Source organism: Ascaphus truei, chromosome 6 (genome assembly GCF_040206685.1).
Source record: "Ascaphus truei isolate aAscTru1 chromosome 6, aAscTru1.hap1, whole genome shotgun sequence".
Taxonomy (NCBI): domain Eukaryota; kingdom Metazoa; phylum Chordata; class Amphibia; order Anura; family Ascaphidae; genus Ascaphus; species Ascaphus truei.
The window spans coordinates 129181248-129204422 of NC_134488.1; the positions used below are offsets into that span (position 1 = coordinate 129181248).

Here is a 23175-nt window from a genome sequence, read left to right on the forward strand (position 1 = left end):
TAGAAATAAAAGTACACATTTTATTCTATTACCCAGGGCTTGGGGATGTATTAAAGTCTATTTTTATTAATACATTGAAATGTACTGTTGTTCACACAGGCTGCCAGGGCTACCAAGTTGGTGCCAGTAAGTCTGCTGGACATCGGAGTTGAAAGTAGCCAGAGGACGCCAGAGGTGTGAAAGCCATTTGGGTAACAGGGAAAGGCTCAAGCACCCACGTCCTGGGACCTGGGACCATTTGTTCTGCCAGACTTGGAGGAGCCTGGCCCAGCGGGTAGCGTGAGATAGCCAGGGATGGAGGTGGCAAACTTGCGCATGTCCCTTGGCAATCTCAGATTTCCCGCAGACACGGCTTTCCATACCGGTTTCGCTCTGATTGGCTACTGAGAAAGTTCCCACGCTGTGATTGGCTGTAGTATTTTGTGAATCAATCTCCAAATACTATAAGAAATGTCTCAGCCAATGAGATTGGAGATTTCCGGCGGTAGAAGACAGGCGGGTTTTTCAAAAGTGTTCTTGTGCGAATAGCAAGGCATCGGCTTCCGAAAAGTCTGCCCGGAAAAGTTTCTAAGTCCCACTTTTTGCGGCCAAGTTCTAAAAATCGAATGCAGCAGTCGTGGCTGGGGTTGCAAGCCGATTTTAGTTCCAGGAGTTTGGAACCAACACCCAGTCAAGAACAAGTTCAAGTTCTCAAAAGAAAGGGGAGCAGAGGCGTGTGGAACTTCACGCCGATTTGGGAACCAGAGGATTTTGGGCTAAGAGTTTGGGTAAAACTCTTATTTAGAGTTCCCTGCGCCTAGGAAAGTCTAGTTTTCTACCCCAGACCCCCAGTAAGTGTGTCTTTTCATCTATACTTTGTGTTTAATTGTGTGCATGCCTATTTAAGCGAATAAACTACAATTTATTTCACTATACTGTTTTGCTCAATGTATGATCCTGGTAAAAAGGTGTAAACTGCCTGGTCTCCCATGATAATCACTTTAAGGGATGATGTCACATCCTTTTTACTCATGGAACATGGTCTTCAATCCCATTGGCTGTCATACCATGTGTTATAGCCATGTGGTTTTAAGGATGTGACGTCCCTTGGAGATGACGTCACATCCATATAAAAAAAAAAGACTGTCTCATGATACAGCGTTCAATCGGATTGGAGCTGTAAAATCTGTGACTAAGATGTGACTTCACAGGCCCTCTATAAGGCCTTATGTCTCAGTTTAGCTGAAGATCTTGACAAGGCAACATCCATTTTGGATTTACCATGGGGTTTTGGATTGAAATAAAGACGATAGAAAATTACAGAAAATAAGAAAATAATGACAGATGAAGTTAGAAGAAGAAGAAAGAAGTTGAAAGAAAGAAGATTTTTGTACATGAGGCTGTACTTCAGGGTGGATGGAGTCGGATTGGAGTGGATGATGTCATGAGTCAAGAGCTTCCTGAAACGCCGGAATTCGGAGGGTGAAGATTTCTAAAGGTAAAATAAATATTGAATGTATGTAATTGTTTTTTTTCAGGTTTTTGGATTTTATTTATTTATTTTTATGTTTATGTCATTGACCATTGACTGCTAATGTATTAATCTGTGCCCCTTTAGGGTATAGATAAATACAGTGATAGGCAATGCATTTTTTGGCAAAATGCTTGTTTTGAATTGCTTGTTATTTTTTCTATTTCTGTTTATTGTTTTGATTAAATTGTTTGGAATTTCGATGGTTTGTTTTTAGTACATTTTAGGGTTGGTTAGCGGTTTAAATTAATTAATTGTTTTGTTGACTAGTGCTTTTATTTATTTATTGGCTAGTGCTTTTAGTTATTTAATTGATTTGTTGGCTAGTGGTTTTATTTATGTAATTGATTTGTTGGCTAGTGCTTTTATTTATTTAATTGCTTTGTTAGCTAGTGCTTTTATTGATTTAATTGATTTGTTGGATAGTGCTTTTATTAATTGAATTGGTTGGATAGGAGTTTATTTAATTGTATTCTTATGTTTTGGAATAATATAATTTAAATTATTTTACTGTTTTGGTGATACATGTTATTCATGTGTACTATTAGGCTTTTTAGTTCTTTTAATATTGGGGTGTTTAGGTGCTTGTGTATTTCTTTTATTATTGTGTATTTTTGGCCTTAATGATTTGTCTTAGGTTGACCATTGAGTGCTATAGTGGCTTATCATGCCCATATTATATGGGTATGATGTACAGTACCACTGTTCCAATCAATAGGTAGAGGGTGGGAAAAAGTGGTCCCGGGGTGGGTGGTTAGGCTTCCCGGGTGGGTAGCGGGGTAGGGTGGGTTAACCCCTTAATAATACAGCGGTTATTAACCGCTAAGGTGATTAAGGAGTTAGGGGCCATTGTATATTTTCTTGTACTCTTGCTGCAAACGGAGGACATGGACCTGGAGTATGGTGATGAGGACGCCCTTCATCATGGCAGGGGTAAGTAGAAAGTTGTATTTATCTTATTTATGCTGTCTGGCTAATGTTTGATATTGAAGGGGCAAATGAGCTATTATCCATATTTGGATAAAAGTAATTTTTCCCATTACTGTACTGTATGTGTTGGGGGTGGGGGGGGGCGGTTGTTGGGGGTAGAGTAGGTGGGTAGGAGGGTTGTTGTGTTTATTTTTGTTTATTGGGGCAGAGGGATTGGGTGAAGAGGATAGTAGCTCCAAGGGTGGGTGTTTAGCCCATCCCGGGGGTAGCGAGTTAACCCCTAAGGTAGTGAAGGGGTTAACTCCTCCCACAACCTTCCCAGCAGGACTAACCACCCACCCTGGGGCTATTACCTCCTTCATCCACCCACTCTGCCCCAAATAAACAGGCTATTGAGGTTGAACCCCTTCATTGCCTTATCGGTTTGCCGCTAAGGTAATTAAGCTGTTTCACTAAAAATGTTAATACTAGTGTGCATAAGTGGGGGCGTCTCCAGAGCAGAACCGCATTGATTTGAGGTCCGGGGACCCCCGGCTTCCTTAGGTCCAGGCCTCGTTATGGGGTGCCGGCATCTCCTATGCATATAAATCCCACGGTCACGTGACGTGAGACATTTAAATGCATAGGAGATACCGGGCACCCCACAACGGGCGTGTATCTCGGGAAGCAGGGGATCCCCGGACCTCAAATCAATGCGGTTCTGCTCCGGAGACCCCCTGCTCATGTACAGTAAAATTAAAATGATATTAAAAGCCTGCGATCGCTGGTGAGATATGCGCAGGGAGAGGCGGCTCTCTGTGCCGCTCTCTATACAGCTGGACCAGATCTCTGCAGATCGCTGGGTGAGCCCTTATGAGAGAGGTGAACATCACGTTGCTGGCTCCTCGCCAGTTTTGGGCCTTTTGCTATCGCAGGTACTCGAGGCTTTCTGAATACCGAGATAACAACGCGCAAAAACTGGCGGCGTAACCGGCCCAGCGTTTTTTTTTATAAAGGCTACTAGAATAGGCCCCTAAAACTCTCGAAGTATTACTTCCTGGTAACATTTTTTATAAATAAATAGTTGTTGCTAGGTTGGTGCCAATAACTTCTATAAAACATAAATCTGGTTTATTGAACACTGTCCAAATCCCATTTATTGGCATAGGCACAAGATGATTATGATGATGACGATGACGATGATGAAACAAAATGCATGGCAAAATAGAAGCTTTGGGGAATCATCCTTTAGTTTGAATCAACCTTACCAACTGCCCTTGGTACAGAATCGACTTAATTCCTGACCCCGATTCTGCTCTCGACTATTTCCAATCCAAGCTCTTAAATCTCTGTGATACCCATGCCCCACTACGCACAATAAGAATACAGGGGGGGAGGGGCACTTTCTGTGGGTTACAACTGACCTTATAGCTCTCTACCATTTCAGGGATGACTAGTGGAAAAGCTAAAAAGGAACTAGTACTACCAAGGATTTTAATAACTACAGATGCCTGCAGAACATGTGCACAAGGCAAACAAGACATGCAAAAGCACAATATTACACTGACAATCTTCGCCAGAATACATCAAACTCAACTAACTTCTGGAAGGTTATCCACAATATATTCCAGCCTTCTAACCATCAACAACCAAGTAATATCACTGAGGAGGATATTACTCTGACAAACCCCACTGACATTGCAAATGCATTCAATGATTACTTTGTGGGGTGTTCTACTAACGTATTAGCGAAACGCAACCCAAACCACAAACATGAACCTCATTCTGAGAGTACCCCTATAGCCCCACCCTCTCCCAACACTGCTCACAATTTTACAGTTTCTCCCAGTGTCTGAAGAGAAGATTACAAATTAAAATTTAACACCCAATGTGGACCTGATTTACTGCAATCTACACTAAGTTCCTAAAACTTGGTGCCCCAGCCATTACCAAACCAATTGCTTCCATAGTCAACTCTAAACTTGGTGCCCCAGCCTTTACCAAACCAATTGCTTCCATAGTCAACTCTATTCTGTCTGCAGGCCATATCCCTAAGACCTGGAAAACTGACAGAGTTGTCCCAATCTTCAAAAGTGGTGACAAAACCACTGTCTCAAACTACAGGCCAATCTCTCTTCTCCCAATACAATCCAAAGTCATGGAAAAATGTGTTCACTCCCAATTAAGTGATTAATATACCAAGACAAATTTCCCTAGCCAATTCCAATCTGGCTTTCACCCCAAACACTCCACGGTCACTACCCTGCTAAAAGTTTGCAATGAAATCCAGTGCGGAATGGAACGGGGACAACTCACTGGTGCAGTATTCCTAGATTTTGCAAAGGGTTTTGATACTGTTGAACATGTTGTCTTGCTTAACAAACTCCAGTGCTCCAGAATAGGGAAACATGCTTTAAACTGGTTTTATTCCTAAGAGTAGCAGGACTGTTACCAGCCCACAAAGTACTGGAGCTCAATGAAAATAGCATAAATGTTTTAGCTAGAGATACAGTACACTGTATAGTATATATAATCATTCCTCGACCCCTACAGGTAACATATAATAATAATAATAATAATAATAATAATAATAAAAATAATAATAATAATAATACTACTATTAATAATAATAATAATAATAATAATAATAATGTGTTTGTGGCAACTGACCAGATTAATCACAGCGCAATAATGTTGCCCACTTTACTCACGGTTACCAAAATGAACGAAGACAGAGAGAGAGTGGGGGAGGGAGGAGGGAACAGGAACAGCCCCACAGCTCAAAACTGCAATCCCAGCCATATACGATATATCCTCCTTCCGTATGGTGTAAGGGTAGATCTTCCATGCTGTAATGACACCGCACAGCTCCGGTATGGTTCCGCCTACATCAGCTGTTCCGTTGCAGTGGCAGGGACGTAATAGCTGAAACCGGAGGGCGGTCAAACCAGAATCTGTGCAGCCACGCGCCCAGCTGAACCGAGTGCTTCACTGGCGGGGAGTGTAAATAAATAAATCATGACACGGTGTGATATGTCATGTGTTGTTGTTCATCTGAGGTTGTATTTACCAAATTTCTAGACCTGCTAAGGAACAGATGATTGTTATTATGTCCTGATATGTAAAACCATAGAATTCAAAGAGGGTGTACTTTCTTTTTCACACCACTGTACTTATATATACTTATGTGAGAACAAAACTCCTGGCCACCCTGAGTATGTTTGTCCACCTGTTTAGGAATCTTTCTTAGCTTCCTGGTGGTTGTAGATAATTAGGCAAATTATTGATTCCCTCTATTAGAGTAAGGGCTCCTCTTGTCCTGCATGACATTTGCAAACAGCCTTTGTACTGTAGGTTTTGACTTTGATATTGGTGCATAGATTTACAGAAAATAAACATAATTTATACAGTGTGATATTAAATTCTTAAAGCAAGATTATTTATATATTATTTATTTATTTATTTATAAAATGTGTTACCAGGAAGTAATACATTGAGAGTTACCCTTCGTTTTCAAGTATGTCCTGGGCACAGAGTTAAGACAAATAATACATGGTTATGTAACAGGTTTTCTGGACTGACCTGACCCACCCAATCTCATTTTGGCCCCTGTGATCTAACCAGTCCCCATTACAGTGTGATGTCTGGTGGTGCACCTGTTGGCAACAGGACTCTTGAATCTCCCGCATGATGGTGTGTGGGGATTTGCCAACCCAGACAGGCAGCTGAGGTAGTGTGCTTGAGTCCTACCTAGATCCAGTGCAGCGCCTCCACCTCATCAGGATCCCAGCTTGAGCTTGTGGATGGTCCTGGTGAGGAACTCCTCTGTGGTGCTTCTCTCTGTGCAATTACTCCACACTTACACACGAGAGTATATTTCAACAGGGTCATCTTTATTGATGGATGTGGGCTAGCTGCCCCTTGCAGTGGGTGTTCTTTAGCCACACATAATTGTTCAGCGGCTTCCCTCTGAAAGGTATATCCCTCCTTGATTAGGGATTCCCTATCCCGCAGGGGTATCTACCCTGTGCCAGGTCCCTGGTCACAGTCTCATAATTCAGCAGCTTATAACATAATCACTCTTCGCTCCTTCCAGAACTGGGAAGAACCTATTACCAAATCCTAACTTTTTGATCAGTGCTGTGCCTTATGTATCCTCTGGGGGCTGGCACAACTCTGACATCACTAACCATGGAGTCAGAGCCTGTGACCACTCCCATCCATACATAGGGCACCTCACCAGGGTGTGAGGGCAAACCTCCATGATTACTGCTGGCATGCCCATAACTTACCAGGCCTTACTGTCAGCAGGAGAGATGACTGCAGACATTTTACAGCATGGCTACATTCTCCCCCTGGTGAATCCCACCGCCCCCGGCTGGGACCTAAATTTGAAATACCTTTCCTCAGGAAGTACTGTAAAATGGAACATACACCTTTTTTATTAGAACATGAGATTTATGAAACAACCCACATTGCGCCAAGCACGCCCTGACCAGCAGCCACGAACTCGCGCAATGCTACCCAGTACCTCCTAATAATAGTGCCGGGGATCGGGTTTCTTAACCTCCCGACCCCCCATGTCCAGGACAGTCACGCTGTAACTGCGCGGCAAACCCCTCTCAGGCCGGTACACCACCTTGTGTTTATAAACACTCCGCCCTATGCTCCATACCCTTATTAGGTGTTCTATTCGTTCCTCCGCCTTACTGCCAGTAATGGCACCCCCCTTATTGACCATGTATTCTTCTATGGTCTCCCTTAACCATTGGTCCCGGTTATCCTCAATCTCCTGCATGAGGGGTTCTGGAACGTATGGATACTCCAAGCCATGGGAGTACTTGTATTTGGCTGTAATGGCCCTTTCAGCCCGACTACACCTAGTTAAATTGGCGTTCCCCGCTCTCCCTGGTAATACCCAGGACAAGGGCTCATCTGGGTCCACAGGGTCTGATGGCATCTCAGGACCCATTGGTTCAATCTCGTTCCGGCCTATCAGGAACCACCTAAATTGCAATTATTTCTTTCTCTCGGCGGCCGTGAACTCCCCTTTAGCCCACCAGTAGTCCACCACATCATCCCTTTCTAACAGAAACCACGTGCGGTCCATCCACCCCACATATCCCTCAAATAATGGAGCCCACCAATGGGTTTCCTTAGGCCTCTCGGGCCCAGGCTCTAGAGAGTCTCCCTCCTTGGTACCCCCCCAAGAGCATACCCCGGAGGTCCCCGCTGAACGGGGTCTGGACCACCGTTCATGTTTCGGCATCTCCTCCAATTGTACATCAGCCTCTTCAGGCACCCATCGGGAATTTGACCCGTGCCCCAATTGTCCTCCACCCCTTGAACCACCCTCGGAGGCAAAGCTGCCTAGTCTCTCCCCAGTCCGTTCCTCACCAACCCCCAAGCTGGACGAGGATCCCCGGGAACAGGTGACTGGGGAAGGGGCATTATCTAGGGCGTGGGGTTGGGCATAGGGGTAGGCGGTTGGCAGCCACGGGGTTCCGACCTGCTCTTCGTTATCGGACTGTCCCGTACCACTGAGCGGGGGTTCCGCTGGCTTAGCCTCACCCTTCTCGATCCGCCTCTCGACCTGCCAGCTCTTTGTCTTCCGGGGTGATCGGGAACCTCGGCCCGATCGCTGAGACGCGTGTACTCGACTTCCGCTTGCTCCGCCACCTCCGGCGGAACCGACGTCATCACCGGACGCGGAGGTGCCGCCATCTTGGGATGGACCCCCATGCGGGATCTCTTCCTCCACGATGATATCCGGAAGTCCACCTGCTGCCACGTGCGCCGTCTTGGCCTGGCACGGCCCCTCCTCCGCTAGTGTCAGCATCGGAGCCTGGCAAGAACAAGGACTATTCTTACCAGTCCGCAGGGTGGGCGTGGATCGCCCGTTGCCGCTGGACCCGCCGTCACTCCCGGTAAGTGGCCTTTTCACCCTGTTCCCTCCACAGGACACTGCCACCGGCCAGACCAGGGTACTGGATAGCTCTTTGGGTCCCTCGTCTGAGGAATCCACGTTAAGGGTACTTGGGGTCGCCGATCGTGGCGACCGCCTTCTCTTCTCCCGGTCAGTTGCCTGACTGATCGCTCCATTCTCTCCGAACCCAGCCGTATTAACTGGCTCCGATCCCCATTCTCCGGGATCTGCACCCTTGGTCCACAGTGCACCAGGGGACTCGGCGGACAGCCTAGCCGTATCCCCCGGGGGGGTCAATAGGTTGGATCGGTACAAAGGTGGGCATAGGCCACAGGTACTGCGTGCCACACTGTGGACAGCGTGCCGCTGTACCCATGGTACCGCCGGGCAGTCTGCATTGCAGGCAGAGGGCCACCACTGTCTCAGCGCCCGCTACTCGTATCACCAGTACCCCCCCTGGTACTGCATAGGGCTGAGTAGACACCATCGTATTCACGTCTGGGGAGCAGGCCATTGTCCTGGTGGGAGCCACTTTCAACAATGGTCTGTTCTGGAAGCTGGTTCCGCGTGAGTGACCAACAGGGTTTGGATTGTCAGCCACTCCTTTGTTCAGCTCCGCCCCTATCTGACACAATTGGAACCCGCCTCCAGTAGTAGCGATTATGGGCGGGTCCCACAATGGGATAGGGTGTCCTTTAATTGAAGCCGCACCTCTTTCAGTCCTAGAGGGCGCGGTCACAGCTTTCGCGCCCTTATCCCCCACTGGGTGGGGTTCTTCCTTTGGCGCCAATCCCAGCCGATTTCTGGCAGCTGCCTTGCGTGCAAAATACCCTTCCTTTCTGCACACAACACCAGCTGCAGGGACTACTTTTGGTAGCAGCGCGGTCGCTTCACCAGCGCTTTGCTCCGCTGGAGTCATACCCACGGGGCATAGTTGGAAACCACTCCCCCTGGTTGAGATTAGGGGAGGGTCCCACAGACTAATCGGTTGACTCAGCACTGGGGCTGAGGGAGTCACTGTCCATGAAGGCGCGGCCGCAGCTTTCGCGCCATACCCCCCATCAGGGCGGGGCTCTCCTGTTGGCGCCGCTCCTGGCCAACCCCTTGCAATTTTTGCATTTGCAGGATTCTCTGCAATCGGCCCACGCGGTCTCCCAGGGAAGCGGGAGCCGCCATTTTGGGTTGCACTGTCAGTCTGGTCAATGAATGAGGTAGCGTTCATCTGTTTGTATGCCGACTGACAGTCACTCTCACTGTGTTCTCCTCCTGTTATAGCAATGTCCTCAACACAGTCCTCCAGGGTAGCACCCCGGTGTCCTAGGCAGGACCAAAACGGTGCGGTCACTGCTCTCACTCCACTCCATAGCAGACTCGTGACAGACATATCAGTAACAGTTTGCTCTTCAGCGGGGCGCATGCCAGGTGTGCTCTCTCCATCAGCCTTCGGTCGCCAATTTGGACTATCCGCACTGTGCGGATCCTCCATTCTTGCGGTCGTCATAGATATATTGTTTCCGTGATTATTGTACATGGAGCTCCTCTCTGCGGGGCAGCTACCACACCGGTACAATAAAGATTTCCCCGATGCACCACCATGTGTACCTAATGTAGGCTGGACTCGTGTATGCACTACCTCAGGCTAGGCTCACTCTCTCAGTGTCTGCTGTATCTCCTTCCTCCCAGTCTGTGCTCCCTACGGTAAGTGGTCTGGAATGGGCTAGAGTACTCTGGGGCTTCCATGCAGTACTTGGGCGTCTGTAGTGTGAAGATAGTCAGCGCAAACCTCATGGGCCTCCCGATGTCGATGGAACCGAATGAAATATGGATAAAAAACAATTAAAATCTCAGTGTATTAGATACACATGTGGGGGATGGGGGAAGAGGGGGGGGGTGGGTGGGGAAAGGGGGAAGGGCAGGGGGTGGAAGCAAGGAGGAGGATAATGCTGGAGGGGTTGATAATTGGTTTTCCACTTTAACTAATCAAAGAACACATAAAATTATGGATTCAGTGACTCACACTGGCTTGTGTGGTGTCTCTCCCTCAACGCTGACTGTAGTGGATTTATTACAGACTCATATGCTGGAGTCTCAATATACATAAAACTCACACGGCCTGATGTGAGTCCTTGTCCTCAGAGGGTGATGTCCTGTATGGATGGTGTCTGGGTTGTCTCAGCAGAATTATCCCCCGATGGGTGTAGTGTGTGAGTGTCTCCTCTCCCCGTTTCCCAGATGACCAAAAGGAGTGTATGCCAACAAGGGTTAACAACAATAAAAAAGGTCTTTAATGGGTATACAGTGGAGACATAAGCATATGAAATGCAAACATGTGGTGAACCATAAAATGTATAGAATAATCTATGACACAATGAAATACAATAAAATAAGACACAATGAAATAAAAATGAAATAAAGCAAACACAAGGACTACACTCACACTTGATGTCAGATAAAATGGCCCAGCCTCAGCCGCTCGGTACACTCCTGCACGGTCTCCTCCTCCGTTCTTGTTCCCACTGGCGCGTCCGGCAGTGGAACCGGAAGAGGGGATCTGCACCGGATGTCCTGTAGTGTGCAGGGTCCCTCTCTCAATGAGCTCCGGCAGGGAACAACATGTTTCGCAATAAGCTTCGGAGGAGGAGACTGTGCAGGAGTGTACCGAGCGGCTGAGGCTGGGCCATTTTATCTGACATCAAGTGTGAGTGTAGTCCTTGTGTTTGCTTTATTTCATTTTTATTTCATTGTGTCTTATTTTATTGTATTTCATTGTGTCATAGATTGTTCTATACATTTTATGGTTCACCACATGTTTGCATTTCATATGCTTATGTCTCCACTGTATACCCATTAAAGACCTTTTTTATTGTTGTTAACCCTTGTTGGCATACACTCCTTTTGGTCATCTGGGAAACGGGGAGAGGAGACACTCACACACTACACCCATCGGGGGATAATTCTGCTAAGACAACCCAGACACCATCCATACAGGACATCACCCTCTGAGGACAAGGACTCACATCAGGCCGTGTGAGTTTTATGTATAATGAGACTCCAGCATATGAGTCTGTAATAAATCCACTACAGTCAGCGTTGAGGGAGAGACACCACACAAGCCCGTGTGAGTCACTGAATCCATAATTTTATGTATTCTTTGATTAGTTAAAGTGGAAAACCAATTATCAACCCCTCCAGCATTATCCTCCTCCTTGCTTCCACCCCCTGCCCTTCCCCCTTTCCCCACCCACCCCCCCCCTCTTCCCCCATCCCCCACATGTGTATCTAATACACTGAGATTTTAATTCTTTTTTATCCATATTTCATTCGGTTCCATCGACATCGGGAGGCCCATGAGGTTTGCGCTGACTATCTTCACACTACAACTGCCACGCTAAGAAGGAGACGGGATTCCCTTCTCCGAAGTCAAGCAGCAACCAAGAAATCATCAAAAAAGGGCCAGTATATATTTTTATATACTCTTTTACACTTCGTACACAATCACATATCTATATTCCAATTTATTTGAATAGCTTAGGCGTTGCAGCACTTTCTCCGCCACAAATCATAGGGAGCGCCCCAGTTCAAACAACCTCCAGTACTTGGGCGTCTACCTATCTTGGTTAGCCTAGCGCAGACCCTCTCCAGGATTCCTGACCACGTTATCAGGCTATCCCTTTAGGCATCCTACCAACGAGCACTACCTCAAGGTGACTAGGACAGCTATAGCCCGGCTCCAAACCCCCAACTCCTTTCAGGCCCCTAGGTCGTCCCTGCGAACTGACAAACTCCGTCAGCCCCCTGACTACCCCTAGGTCCGTCCCAACGCAGCACAAAGTGGCAGCAGACACTCTCCCTGTTTCCAAGTGACCTAGCAAAAGCCTGTCCTGTTGACAGGTCTCTCTCAGCAGCGCCTCCAAATGTAACGGGTTTTCTGGACTGACCTGACCCACCCAATCTCATTTTGGCCCCTCTGGTCTAACCAGTCCCCATTACAGTGTGATGTCTGGTGGTGCACCTGTTGGCAACAGGACTCTTGAGTCTCCCGCATGATGGTGTGTGGGGATTTGCCAACCCAGACAGGCAGCTGAGGTAGTGTGCTTGAGTCCTACCTAGATCCAGTGCAGCGCCGCCACCTCATCAGGATCCCAGCTTGAGCTTGTGGATGGTTCTGGTGAGGAACTCCTCTGTGGTGCTTCTCTCTGTGCAATTACTCCACACTTACACACGAGAGTATATTTCAACAGGGTCATCTTTATTGATGGATGTGGGCTAGCTGCCCCTTGCAGTGGGTGTTCTTTAGCCACACATAATTGTTCAGCGGCTTCCCTCTGAAAGGTATATCCCTCCTTGATTAGGGATTTCCTATCCCGCAGGGGTATCTACCCTGTGCCAGGTCCCTGGTCACAGTCTCATAATTCAGCAGTTTATAACATAATCACTCTTCGCTCCTTCCAGAACTGGGAAGAACCTATTACCAAATCCTAACTTTTTGATCAGTGCTGTGCCTTATGTATCCTCTGGGGGCTGGCACAACTCTGACATCACTAACCATGGAGTCAGAGCCTGTGACCACTCCCATCCATACATAGGGCACCTCACCAGGGTGTGAGGGCAAACCTCCATGATTACTGCTGGCATGCCCATAACTTACCAGGCCTTACTGTCAGCAGGAGAGATGACTGCAGCCATTTTACAGCATGGCTACATTTACATAATGAGCAGGGTATACATTATATACAAGACATTGCATGCACAGTTAAGGATAATTTGTATTATGGGGCGTATGAAACAGTTACAGACCAGATTAAAATGTGTGACAGCCTTAGATTTGAAAGAACTTAGACTGGTGGTGGATGTATATATGTATACAGTAGGCGCAAAAACACCTGCCTCATTTTATTACATTAGGACCGACTGTATAAAAATGTACACAGCCTTCTTTGCTTTGATGAAATAGAGAAACCAAACCATTATTGAAGTAAAATATAGGTTTTTACAGCCTACTGAGTTGACTCCTCCCGAAGACCGATTACATTATGACACAGGCAGAAATGACCATAAATTCACAATGTAATCAGAGACTGAAAGGACCTGTGTTCCTTCAAATATGTCCCTCCCAATGAAGGGTGGTTCTGAATATAGCAATTAAGTACATATTACATTGTGCCATTGTGCAATTTAATAAGCCTAATGTTTACTAACTTTCAATGAGATGCCATAGAACGGTAATACCTCCCTGTACTGTACATTAGGAGAGCACGTTTCACTTATGATACTTATAGATTGATTGGTCCCTACTCTTGGATATATCAACTTTAACCTTCTGTTGTATGAACTAAGGACGGCTTGGGCAACCAGGGCAATCTTTGCACAAACAGACTGCTTTGTTATCATTTCTAGCGAGAGGAAGGTACCGTGTGTCTTTCTTTACTTTTCTTAGCCGATTGCCATATGGGTACCAAGTGAGTCACAGAGAACATGTGTTGTTGAACATTACAGAAACAGGTGTCATAAGCACTTCCCTACAAGAGAAGGAGCATTGTGCTGGGAATGAAGGGAAGGCGGTGACATTAGATTGTGATACAAATATTCAAGGTCTGTATTCTTTTTTTTATGTTCATGATAATTACTATTGCTATGAGCATTGATGACTGCTTTTACTGTGTCTGATACTTTTACATAAGACTTTGATAGACCATAACATTTTATTATTAACGTACTGTAGCACATGAGCTTTTGAAACGAGTCATCTGAATTTATTAATTTTTTTAATGTTGGTTCACTAAAATGTACAGAATCTGCAAATTACTGTACTGAAGTTTTTTAGAAACTTAGCTAAATAAAGTCAGATCTTGTACCAGAGATTGGCCATATTTGGTGTTTCCTTCTTTTCTGCATATTAGTTTGAAATGTCCTAAATGAATATACGCCAGTATTAGGTGAGACGTTTTTTTTATTGGGACTAACAATGGATAATATAAGAGGAGCTTTCCAGAGTTCTGCTCTCTTCCTCGGGTCAAACAATGCTGATTTACAGAGATTCCAGGAGTTTGTAAAAACAAAGATAACCGTCTAAGGCAGAAGATGTGTAGGAGTCATGGCAGAGGGGATTGTAAATAAACAGACAAGGCAATACGTGGATGAAAAGGAGAGTGAGAAATGATAAGAGCATGAAGAACCATACACCCATCAGCAGTGTGAGGCGGGTGGGGAAGGAAAAACTTTACCAGAGATGTAGGGAGAGATGTTACAAAACAAATATCTGATAGTATGTATGTATATCTTTATTTATATAGCGCCATTTATGTACATAGCGCTTCACAGTAGTAATTAATACACAGGACATAATAATATAACACATAATGGGAATGAATGCCTTCAACATAAAAGTAACATTAGAAATGGGAGTACCTGCCCCAAAGAGCTTACAATCTTTGTGTGTAAGAAAACTCATACTGTATCAGCATTACGTCCTCTTATTTTAGTGTCAAAGAACATTTTCATCTTGAGTTCACATGTTTTCAGTCCCTGAAGGCATTAAACATTCCAGTGAGGGTTTGGATTTTTAAGTCATGTATGGGATGATCTGGACTGGAGTATCCGTATCTTCCTTCTTTGTGTTATGTGTGCTATTGTGTGTCTATGTAGCTTCATTTATGTAGCTTCATTCTGGTTTGAAGTTTTTGGCTGGTTTCACCAATGTACAGTAGCATCTATTGTCACATTTGCTTCACCGAATCATGCTGTATGTACCACATTCCTCGGTGTGCAGCAGAATGTTCCTTTAACATTGACTGTGCGATGTTTGTGACTGGCTGTGAAATCTTGGCACGTATGTTTGCAAAGTTTGCAGAGTGCATTGTTGCATGAGATCTTCTGTCTTAGATTGTTATATTGTTTCTCACATCTGTGTTAAACTCCTGGAATGTTGTGTAAATCAGTATTGCCTGACATGAGGATGAGAGCAAACACTCGAAAGCTTGTCTTATTATACAGTATCAATTGTTAGTCCAAATAAAAATGGAATCACCTAATACTGAAGTATTCATTTACTCTGCACTATCACAACTGGAGTAACACAGCTATTTCTACTAAATTAATATCACACTCCTCATGCTTCTCTCTCAACGTAATTTCCTCCTCTCTGGACATATTACCCTTCTACCAGTCTCTCTCTTCATTCACCTCTTGTCTCATCCACATTCTTGTGCTTTCTTTTAGTTTAGCCTCTTTCTGTTTTCCTTCCTTCTGTATTTCTCACAAAAAAGATGGAGAGAGGGAGAGAGAAAGAGAGAGAATATAAAGCAAAATGTGTGAGGATAAAGCGCTCCAATCACACGAAACGCGCAGGAGGGTCTTTGATCTCCTTTTTTGGGATGTTTCAATACATTTATATTTTTGTATTACTGTATTACTTCCTGGTAAAATATTTTATAAATAAATAATAAATAAATAAATAATAAATTTATATTTTTAACATCAACTGGCCTGGCTCTTTTTGATTGATTGTCCCTACTGAGTTTTGCACATTTCATTACGATCTTCTTTATTTCTCTTCTTTTTTCCTCATTACATTTCTCTCCTTTCTTTATAATCTGCCCTCCTTCCTATCACCTAACAGATTCTTTATCCATGTCACTGTTCCCTTTCCGTCACCTCCGGTAGCATCATATCTTGCATCACTCCTACCTACGCTATCCGTTCCCCTTCCTAGCTCCTTCCTCCGTCTTTTCACTCTTCACTTTGTATCCTCCGACTCTTTCCTCGACTTCCCAGCAGCCCGGGGATAAATAATTGGCAGAAGAGGAATGGCCCATGAGAGATATGGAAACGAGCTTCAGAAGTAAACAGCTGTGTGGGCAAGGTATTGATTGACCCGTTTTGTGCAACATTGAGAAAGTTAAATAGTCTCCTATGCTTCAAATGTGAATTTAAGGTCTCCAGGTCAGGAATTAATTTCATATATAGAGAGTGTTCAGTGATGCATGCGCTCAAGTGACGGATCTATTAAATAAATCTTTGTTGTATAAATCCACAGCACAGGTACGGGGGCTACAGAATAGATAAACACTGTTCTTCAGTGGTCTGCTGTCTTTATCTGGACCAATAATCCCTGAAAGGGCAAGGTACCGGGAATGAACCCACCACAACGCCCCTCATTAGGATGATCCCTGGATCTAGCTAAACCACACAAATAATGGAAACTGTAACTCACATATCAGAAGTGCCCCCGTCCTGTACCCGTGCTCCGGCGTGCTGTCACTGTTGAAACGTCCATAAACCAATCCAGAGAGAGTATGACGCACAGCCAAAAGGAGTGGGTCCACAAGATCATAAAAAATAATAAGTCCTTTATTCGTCCATATGCAGAAACAGAAGTAAAAACCTCCGACATGTTTCGTGCCCCAGCACTTTATCAAGGAGTATACCAAACACATATGCTGCCCTCCCTAAATAGCACACTTACCACCACTCCGTTTTCACGCCATTGTGGGAGTGATGTCACACGGCCGGCCCCCTGCCTGCGTGGGGACACCTGCACGCCACGCATCTCATGCCTGCATAGCCCTCCATCACCTAGAGGGAGTAAACTAGTACAGCGCATGTGCGGGGGGCGATCGGTGACGTCACGACGCCCGCGACGCCGATCGGAGACCAGGAGAGACCTGGAGAGTCCGTGGGGAGTACCCTTGGAGGAGTGACATGGTGGGGGGCGGGCTTGCCGAGCACATGCGCTGTACTAGTTTCTCCTTCTAGGTGATGGGAGGGCTATGCAGACATGAGATGCATGGCGTACAGGCGTCCTCACGCAGACAGGGGGCCGTGTGACGTCACTCCCCCAATGGCGCGAAAATTGAGTGGTGGTAAGTGTGCTATTTAAGGGAGGGCAGCATATGTGTTTGGTATACTCCTTGATAAAGTGCTGGGCCACGAAACATGTAGGAGGTTTTTACTTCTGTTTCTGCATATGGACGAATAAAGGACTTATTATTTTTTATGATCTTGTGGACCCACTCCTTTTGGCTGTGCGTCATACTCTCTCTGGATTGGTTTACAGGAATTAATTTAATCTGCATTATCCGAGTATACATAAGGACATCATTAAGCCATCCTCTGCGACCATTGGGCACCTTTCAGTGCTGGAAGACATTGTACAGCCCATTCAACTCAATGGTGTCTTACAGAGCCGGAAGATGCCTTGTGAAAGAAGACGGATTAGTAAATATGGGCCACAAAGTTCGCAAGGTACAGAGTATAATATACAGTATAATACACAGTATTATTTAAAAGAGACAGCACGTTCTTGTATATTTATGTACTATATTACAACTCAACTTTTGAAATAAAGTTATATGCTTTTCACTACATAATGGAAGCAGTAAATGTGCACTGTGTGTAAGAATAGCCCCACCTCTGTATTCTCACATGGAGAGGAGGTACAAAGTGACCCTCCATGATGTACTACCCTCCAGTTATCTGAATGTCTCTCTCTCTCCCACACAGACTCTCCCAAACAGCTGCTGTTTTCCCTTTTTGTTATCTCTGATGATAATGCTTTCTTTGTATTACTGTTTGCAGAGTAATACCTACAGTGGGATATGCTCACACAGGCCTGATTTATCTCTGCCTTATCACAAGATAGAGGACTTTATGGCACTTCCTCATTTGTACAGGGCTCCTATGTTTCAGTGCGCAGTCCTACTGTAGATACCATGCGTGTAGTAATCATAGGGGGAAAAGACAAAGGGGCCTATGCAGAGAGCAGCGAATTTTAAAATTGGCGAATTTATTAAAAAGTAGCTTTTTTGGAGAGTTTTAATCTCCATATGCAGAAAAGTGCGAATTCTGCTATGTTTAACATGGATGCGTGTGGCGAGTTTAAATTGGCGAGATGCGCGCTTCAGAAATGTGTTAAAACAAATTCGCGCCTTTTTTTTTCCCTTTGCAATGGCCGCGAGCGGCAGTTTTTTTTGGCGAGGCAAAACGGAGACAATCGCGCCATTTTATTGGCGCGAACAGCCGCTAGATGCCGTTCGCGGCTCTCTGCATTAGGAGAGTTTTAAAACTGGCGAGATTGCGGTTCTCGCCAGCCGCGAGGCGAGTTTTACAAATAGAAAAGAAAAATTGGCGCGTTTTTCGGAAATCTCCATTTTCTGCTGTTTTCTGCGCGATTATCTCCAAAAAATGGCGAATTTCGAAAATTCGCTGCTCTCTGCATAGGCCCCAAAGTGGCAGCTAACATATGCAGAGGAGCGGGAAGTGCACCCTGGTGGATGGGTATCTAGGTTAACCACCTCTCTGTCAAAGATGTCAGCAATTATAAGGGAGAGTCTGTCAAATAACAATAGTGCTGTATTAGTAAATCATGCTGATATGGCTGACTCCTTGACGAAGAGCCCCTGTGGCATGAAACGCGTAGGAGGGAGAATAGGAACCTTGCTTTTAAATATTTGCACCACTAAAGCCTTTATATCTTGACCCTAGGATTATTCTATTTTTGCCTAATTTGGTGCTGCTTCGGATGCCCTTGAAATACCATTGCTCATTTTTTACTTGACATCACATACAGTCACAATGTATCCCCGAATCTATTGATTTAAATAAATTATTTCTTGTTAACACCCATGAGATGAAGTGATCACTATTATCACGAGGAGCTCACTATGGGGCAAAGACTACTTTTTCACACATTAAAGGCTAGTTCCCTAAACACCTGACCTGTTTCTAGTAAAAACACAAACTTCAACCATTACACCGTGCTCCACTGTGTGCTGTTGGTTTGGTGAATTGTCAGCTGATATATTAGGCTTCCATGCCAACATTACAACTAATCTGATAAACTAGGCATAACAATTTGAATCTGGAAACACAATAGTATATTAAACCAATGTTACTACTAACCAACGTAAGTTGTTTCTTAAACATTGCATACAGTATTTTAAATATTTGTTTAAAGCATGGAGTCCATACCTGAGCAGAAGTAGTTAGGTGTAAACCTCACAAAACACATTTCCACTGGCCACATTCTGACGATATACTGTAGTGCCAACAAGTATTCTAAAACTAATCTGAGGCAATCACCAACAAGACCGTGGTACATGCTGGGTACATGCTGGGTACATCCTGGATACATGCTGGGTACATCCTGGTACATGATGGGTACATGCTGCAACATTTCCCTGACATTTCTGCAGACAGACTAATGGCCCATCAGATTAACAGTGGGGGTCCCTGGCAGTCCCATTCAAACTCAATGGTACTGCCAGGGACCCCTGCTGTGTTAATTTGATGGGCCATTAGTCTCTGCAGAAATGTCACTGAAATGTTTGCAGCATGTACTCAGCATGTACCTGGATCTTGTTGGTGATAGCCGCAGATTTTCCAGGGCAAGTTTAAGGCAAGTTTTAGAATACTCGTCGGCGCACCTGTAGGTATATCCTGGAAATAGCACAAGATTCATTTGTGTTGGATGTGATGCACATGTTTGCCATGTCTCTTCTCTTGGGACATGTCACATAGTGGCAACAAAACACAATAAACACATCCAAACACTGTCTCTTGATTGTTACACACTGCATTGCAGAATGTCATTTAGGGCAGTGGTGCTCCACTCCAGTCTACAAGACCTCCCAACAGGTCAGGTTTTGAGGATATCACAGCTTCAGCACAGGACTGGCATGATGGCGGTGCCATCGGAGCCGTCGCACAGAGCCCCGTGCTCTTCCACACAACAATTAAACTCATTGCCGGGGGAGAGGGTGTTGCCTCTGTAACACTCTTACCTTCTCCATGGTCCTCATCATGGCGTCACAAAATCAAATAGTGTCACATTCCCTTGACAACGGGATGCCGCATTACATCATGATGCCATGCAGCATCCCATTGCTATGACAACGGGCCGACTTCTGGCATTGCCATGACGCCATTTGATATCTTGGCGCCATGATAATGGAACTGTAAGGAGGAAATGTCGCAGGTAAGAGGACCTGCACATGTCCCTGCACTTAGCCCCGCAAAGATCCCAGTCGGCCCTGTTCAGCACAGGTGGCTCAGACTAAGACACTGATGCTGAAGTTGGGATGTCCTCAAAGCCTGACCTGGTGGGGGGGACTTGAGGACTGGAGTTTAACACCCCTGATTTAGGGGGTAATACAGCATCCTATTGTGTTATAAGATTTTCTAATATTATTTTGCAATCACAAGTCCAAGCATATAACTGATGCAAAACTGACATAACACACTGTATCTACAGAACATCTGACATACTATATGTTCATATGTTCCTTTTTTGGGCATTGAGTTACCTAGGACCAAACCTTTTAACTATGGAACATTTATTTCTTTGCAGTGTACAGAAAAGACACCAGCTACAAGAATCTGTTGAGCCTGGCATGTGTAATCCCGTCATGTCCTCTTAACATTTTTATAGTAGAATTGCCATTTTATTACATCTTCCTAACAGAATCATGTCATATTTTTATGGAGCAGAGTACCTCTTTTTAACAGTCTATATTATAACCTTTGTGATAGGACTTCCACTGAACATCGTGGCCCTTTGTACACTCATTGGAAAATTCAAACGCAAGCTTGTCCCAGTGGACATCCTGCTCTTCAACTTGACCGTTTCGGACCTGCTTCTTTTGGTGTTCCTTCCTTTTCGCATGATGGAAGCAACCTCTGGGATGCAATGGCTCATACCCTATTTCCTCTGCCCTCTCTCTGGCTTTATGTACTTCAGCAGCATCTACATTACCTCACTCTTCCTTACAGCCATAAGTGTGGAGCGATACCTGGGTGTTGCTTTCCCTATTAAATACAAGCTTTTAAGGAAACCTGTCTATTCAATAGTGGCAAGTGTCTGCATCTGGGTAGTTGCAACATCTCACTGCAGCATTGTTTACATTTTCCAGCATTATGTTCCCTATAATGTAACTCAAACCAATATCACTGTTTGCTATAGCACCTTCTCACAAGACCAGCTGAATAGTCTTCTACCTGTACGATTTGAGATGTGCCTGCTCCTCTTCTGTGGCCCATTTCTGATCACTGTCTTCTGTTACATCAGCTTTGTCAAGATCATCCTGTCTCAGCCCCACATCCAGAAGAGGAGAAAGCAGAGGGCCATTGGGCTGGTGGTGGCCACACTGATCAACTTCATTGTTTGCTTCACACCTTATAATGTGTCACATGTGGTGGGTTTTTATCAAGGTGAAAGCCCATACTGGAGAGTCTACGCTCTGCTGCTGAGCACATTTAATACCACGGTGGACCCTGTGGTCTTCTACTTCTCATCTTCCTCATTTAAGATGATGTTATTGGAGGGTTTCGTCTTTGTGATGAACAAACTAAGCTTGGGAACTCAATGGAGCCAAATTTGTATTGCACCCTGTGATAAGGAAACTGAGGATACGGTTGTGTCTTCCTGATGGCTTCTCCAAACCATCTAGAGGTTTATTTTATTATTCTCTACTGTGAACCAGCAAAAGACTAAAGAACACAGGAAGGTGCACAGTAGTTAATATCTCATCAAAACGTTATTGCAAAAAAGAAATGTTTCTTGAAATATATCTAGTGGATCAAAGAGGTATGATTATTTCATGTCAGCATCGTGGAGCATTGACTTTTGTCCTATCAGTTTTTAGTCTTCATTTAAAAAAATGCTTATCAGATGATTGTCACGGTAGACCAGTATTTTTCAACACCTTTTATATTTTTGGGATTCCCGATTGAACACAACAATGAGGCAAAATAAATTATAATTTATTTCCTTGATAGACAAACACACGCCAGCTTAAGAATACACTTAATACAACACTTACTGGGATGGGGAAACAAAATAAATTGTCCTTTGCAAGAAAGGGCAAGAAATAAAGTCTCTGATTTAAAGTCTATTTGGCTAGATCGTAAGTTGCTGATCTAATATCTCCGCCAAATGAAGAAAGTTCGTAGTAGTTCATAAGAATTCGTTCGGGAGTCACCAGGGCTAACGAATTCCTGAGTTTGGGGTAAATCCTTAGTTGCGATGTTATTAACCCCTGGCGTCCTGGAACCGCTACCGCTGTACTCGAACAAAATCTTGTGCAATGTTTGGTTACGTTATGAATCACACAGGGGATAGCTCGGTGGGCAGTTTTATAGGGTTCACAGACCTATCTATAACATGCATGCCCAATCCCCTCCATGGGAACATTTAACCCACCAATCTCCAATTTGCCCGTAGTTTGCAAAACAGGCAAAAAAGACTTTCCTGTTTGCAACGCGCATGTGTCAGCTTGACACCCATGTGGTTTAGCATACCTGGGGTACACCCATTATCTGGCGACCCTTAGTCTGGGGTTTGGCCCCTAGGTGTGAATGGCTCATGCTGAGTACCAGGATCTGGCACTCAGCAACATCCCGGCCATTTTCACACGTTGGATCTCTGAGGTTTTTCATCCCTGTACTTCACTAGACTCAGAGGCTCCCACTTAGCGGGTCTCTTTGAAGTGCAGGAAGGAAAATACCCTCAGCTCATTCACCCCTGGCATATTTACATGCCAAAGGATTTTTCCCGGGCTCATAGAAAAAACTGTTCCTGCCTGTACATTTTAAAACTTACAGTATTTTACACTTTATTAAAACATTATGTTCTGGGGGTGTCACTACTGTAATTTTTATATGTGTGTGAGTGGTTTCTTTACTTGGACTTGCACACCAAAAATCAGGGTGCTAGCTGTCTCCGTTTGCGAGTTAGCTCGCTTAATTGAAAGGCGCTCTTGTGAGATACCAAGTTCACCTAGTTCTCACGTCAATTGACCGACTTCCCACAGCAATAGACTTTTCTCCTTTCAAG

The 23175-nt window shown here is 44.8% G+C and overlaps 1 protein-coding gene across 1 annotated transcript in view; it reads left to right on the forward strand.

Annotated features, from left to right (window-relative positions):
* Positions 1–22769, forward strand: part of LOC142498164 (uncharacterized) — a 40210-nt gene extending 17441 nt beyond the window's left edge. Inside the window, exon 5 of the mRNA XM_075606673.1 lies at positions 20767–22769. Within this exon, the coding sequence (XP_075462788.1) occupies positions 20767–21769 (1003 nt within the window). The 3' untranslated portion in view covers positions 21770–22769. The remainder of the gene's footprint in view (positions 1–20766) is intronic.
* Positions 22770–23175: the final 406 nt, after the last annotated feature.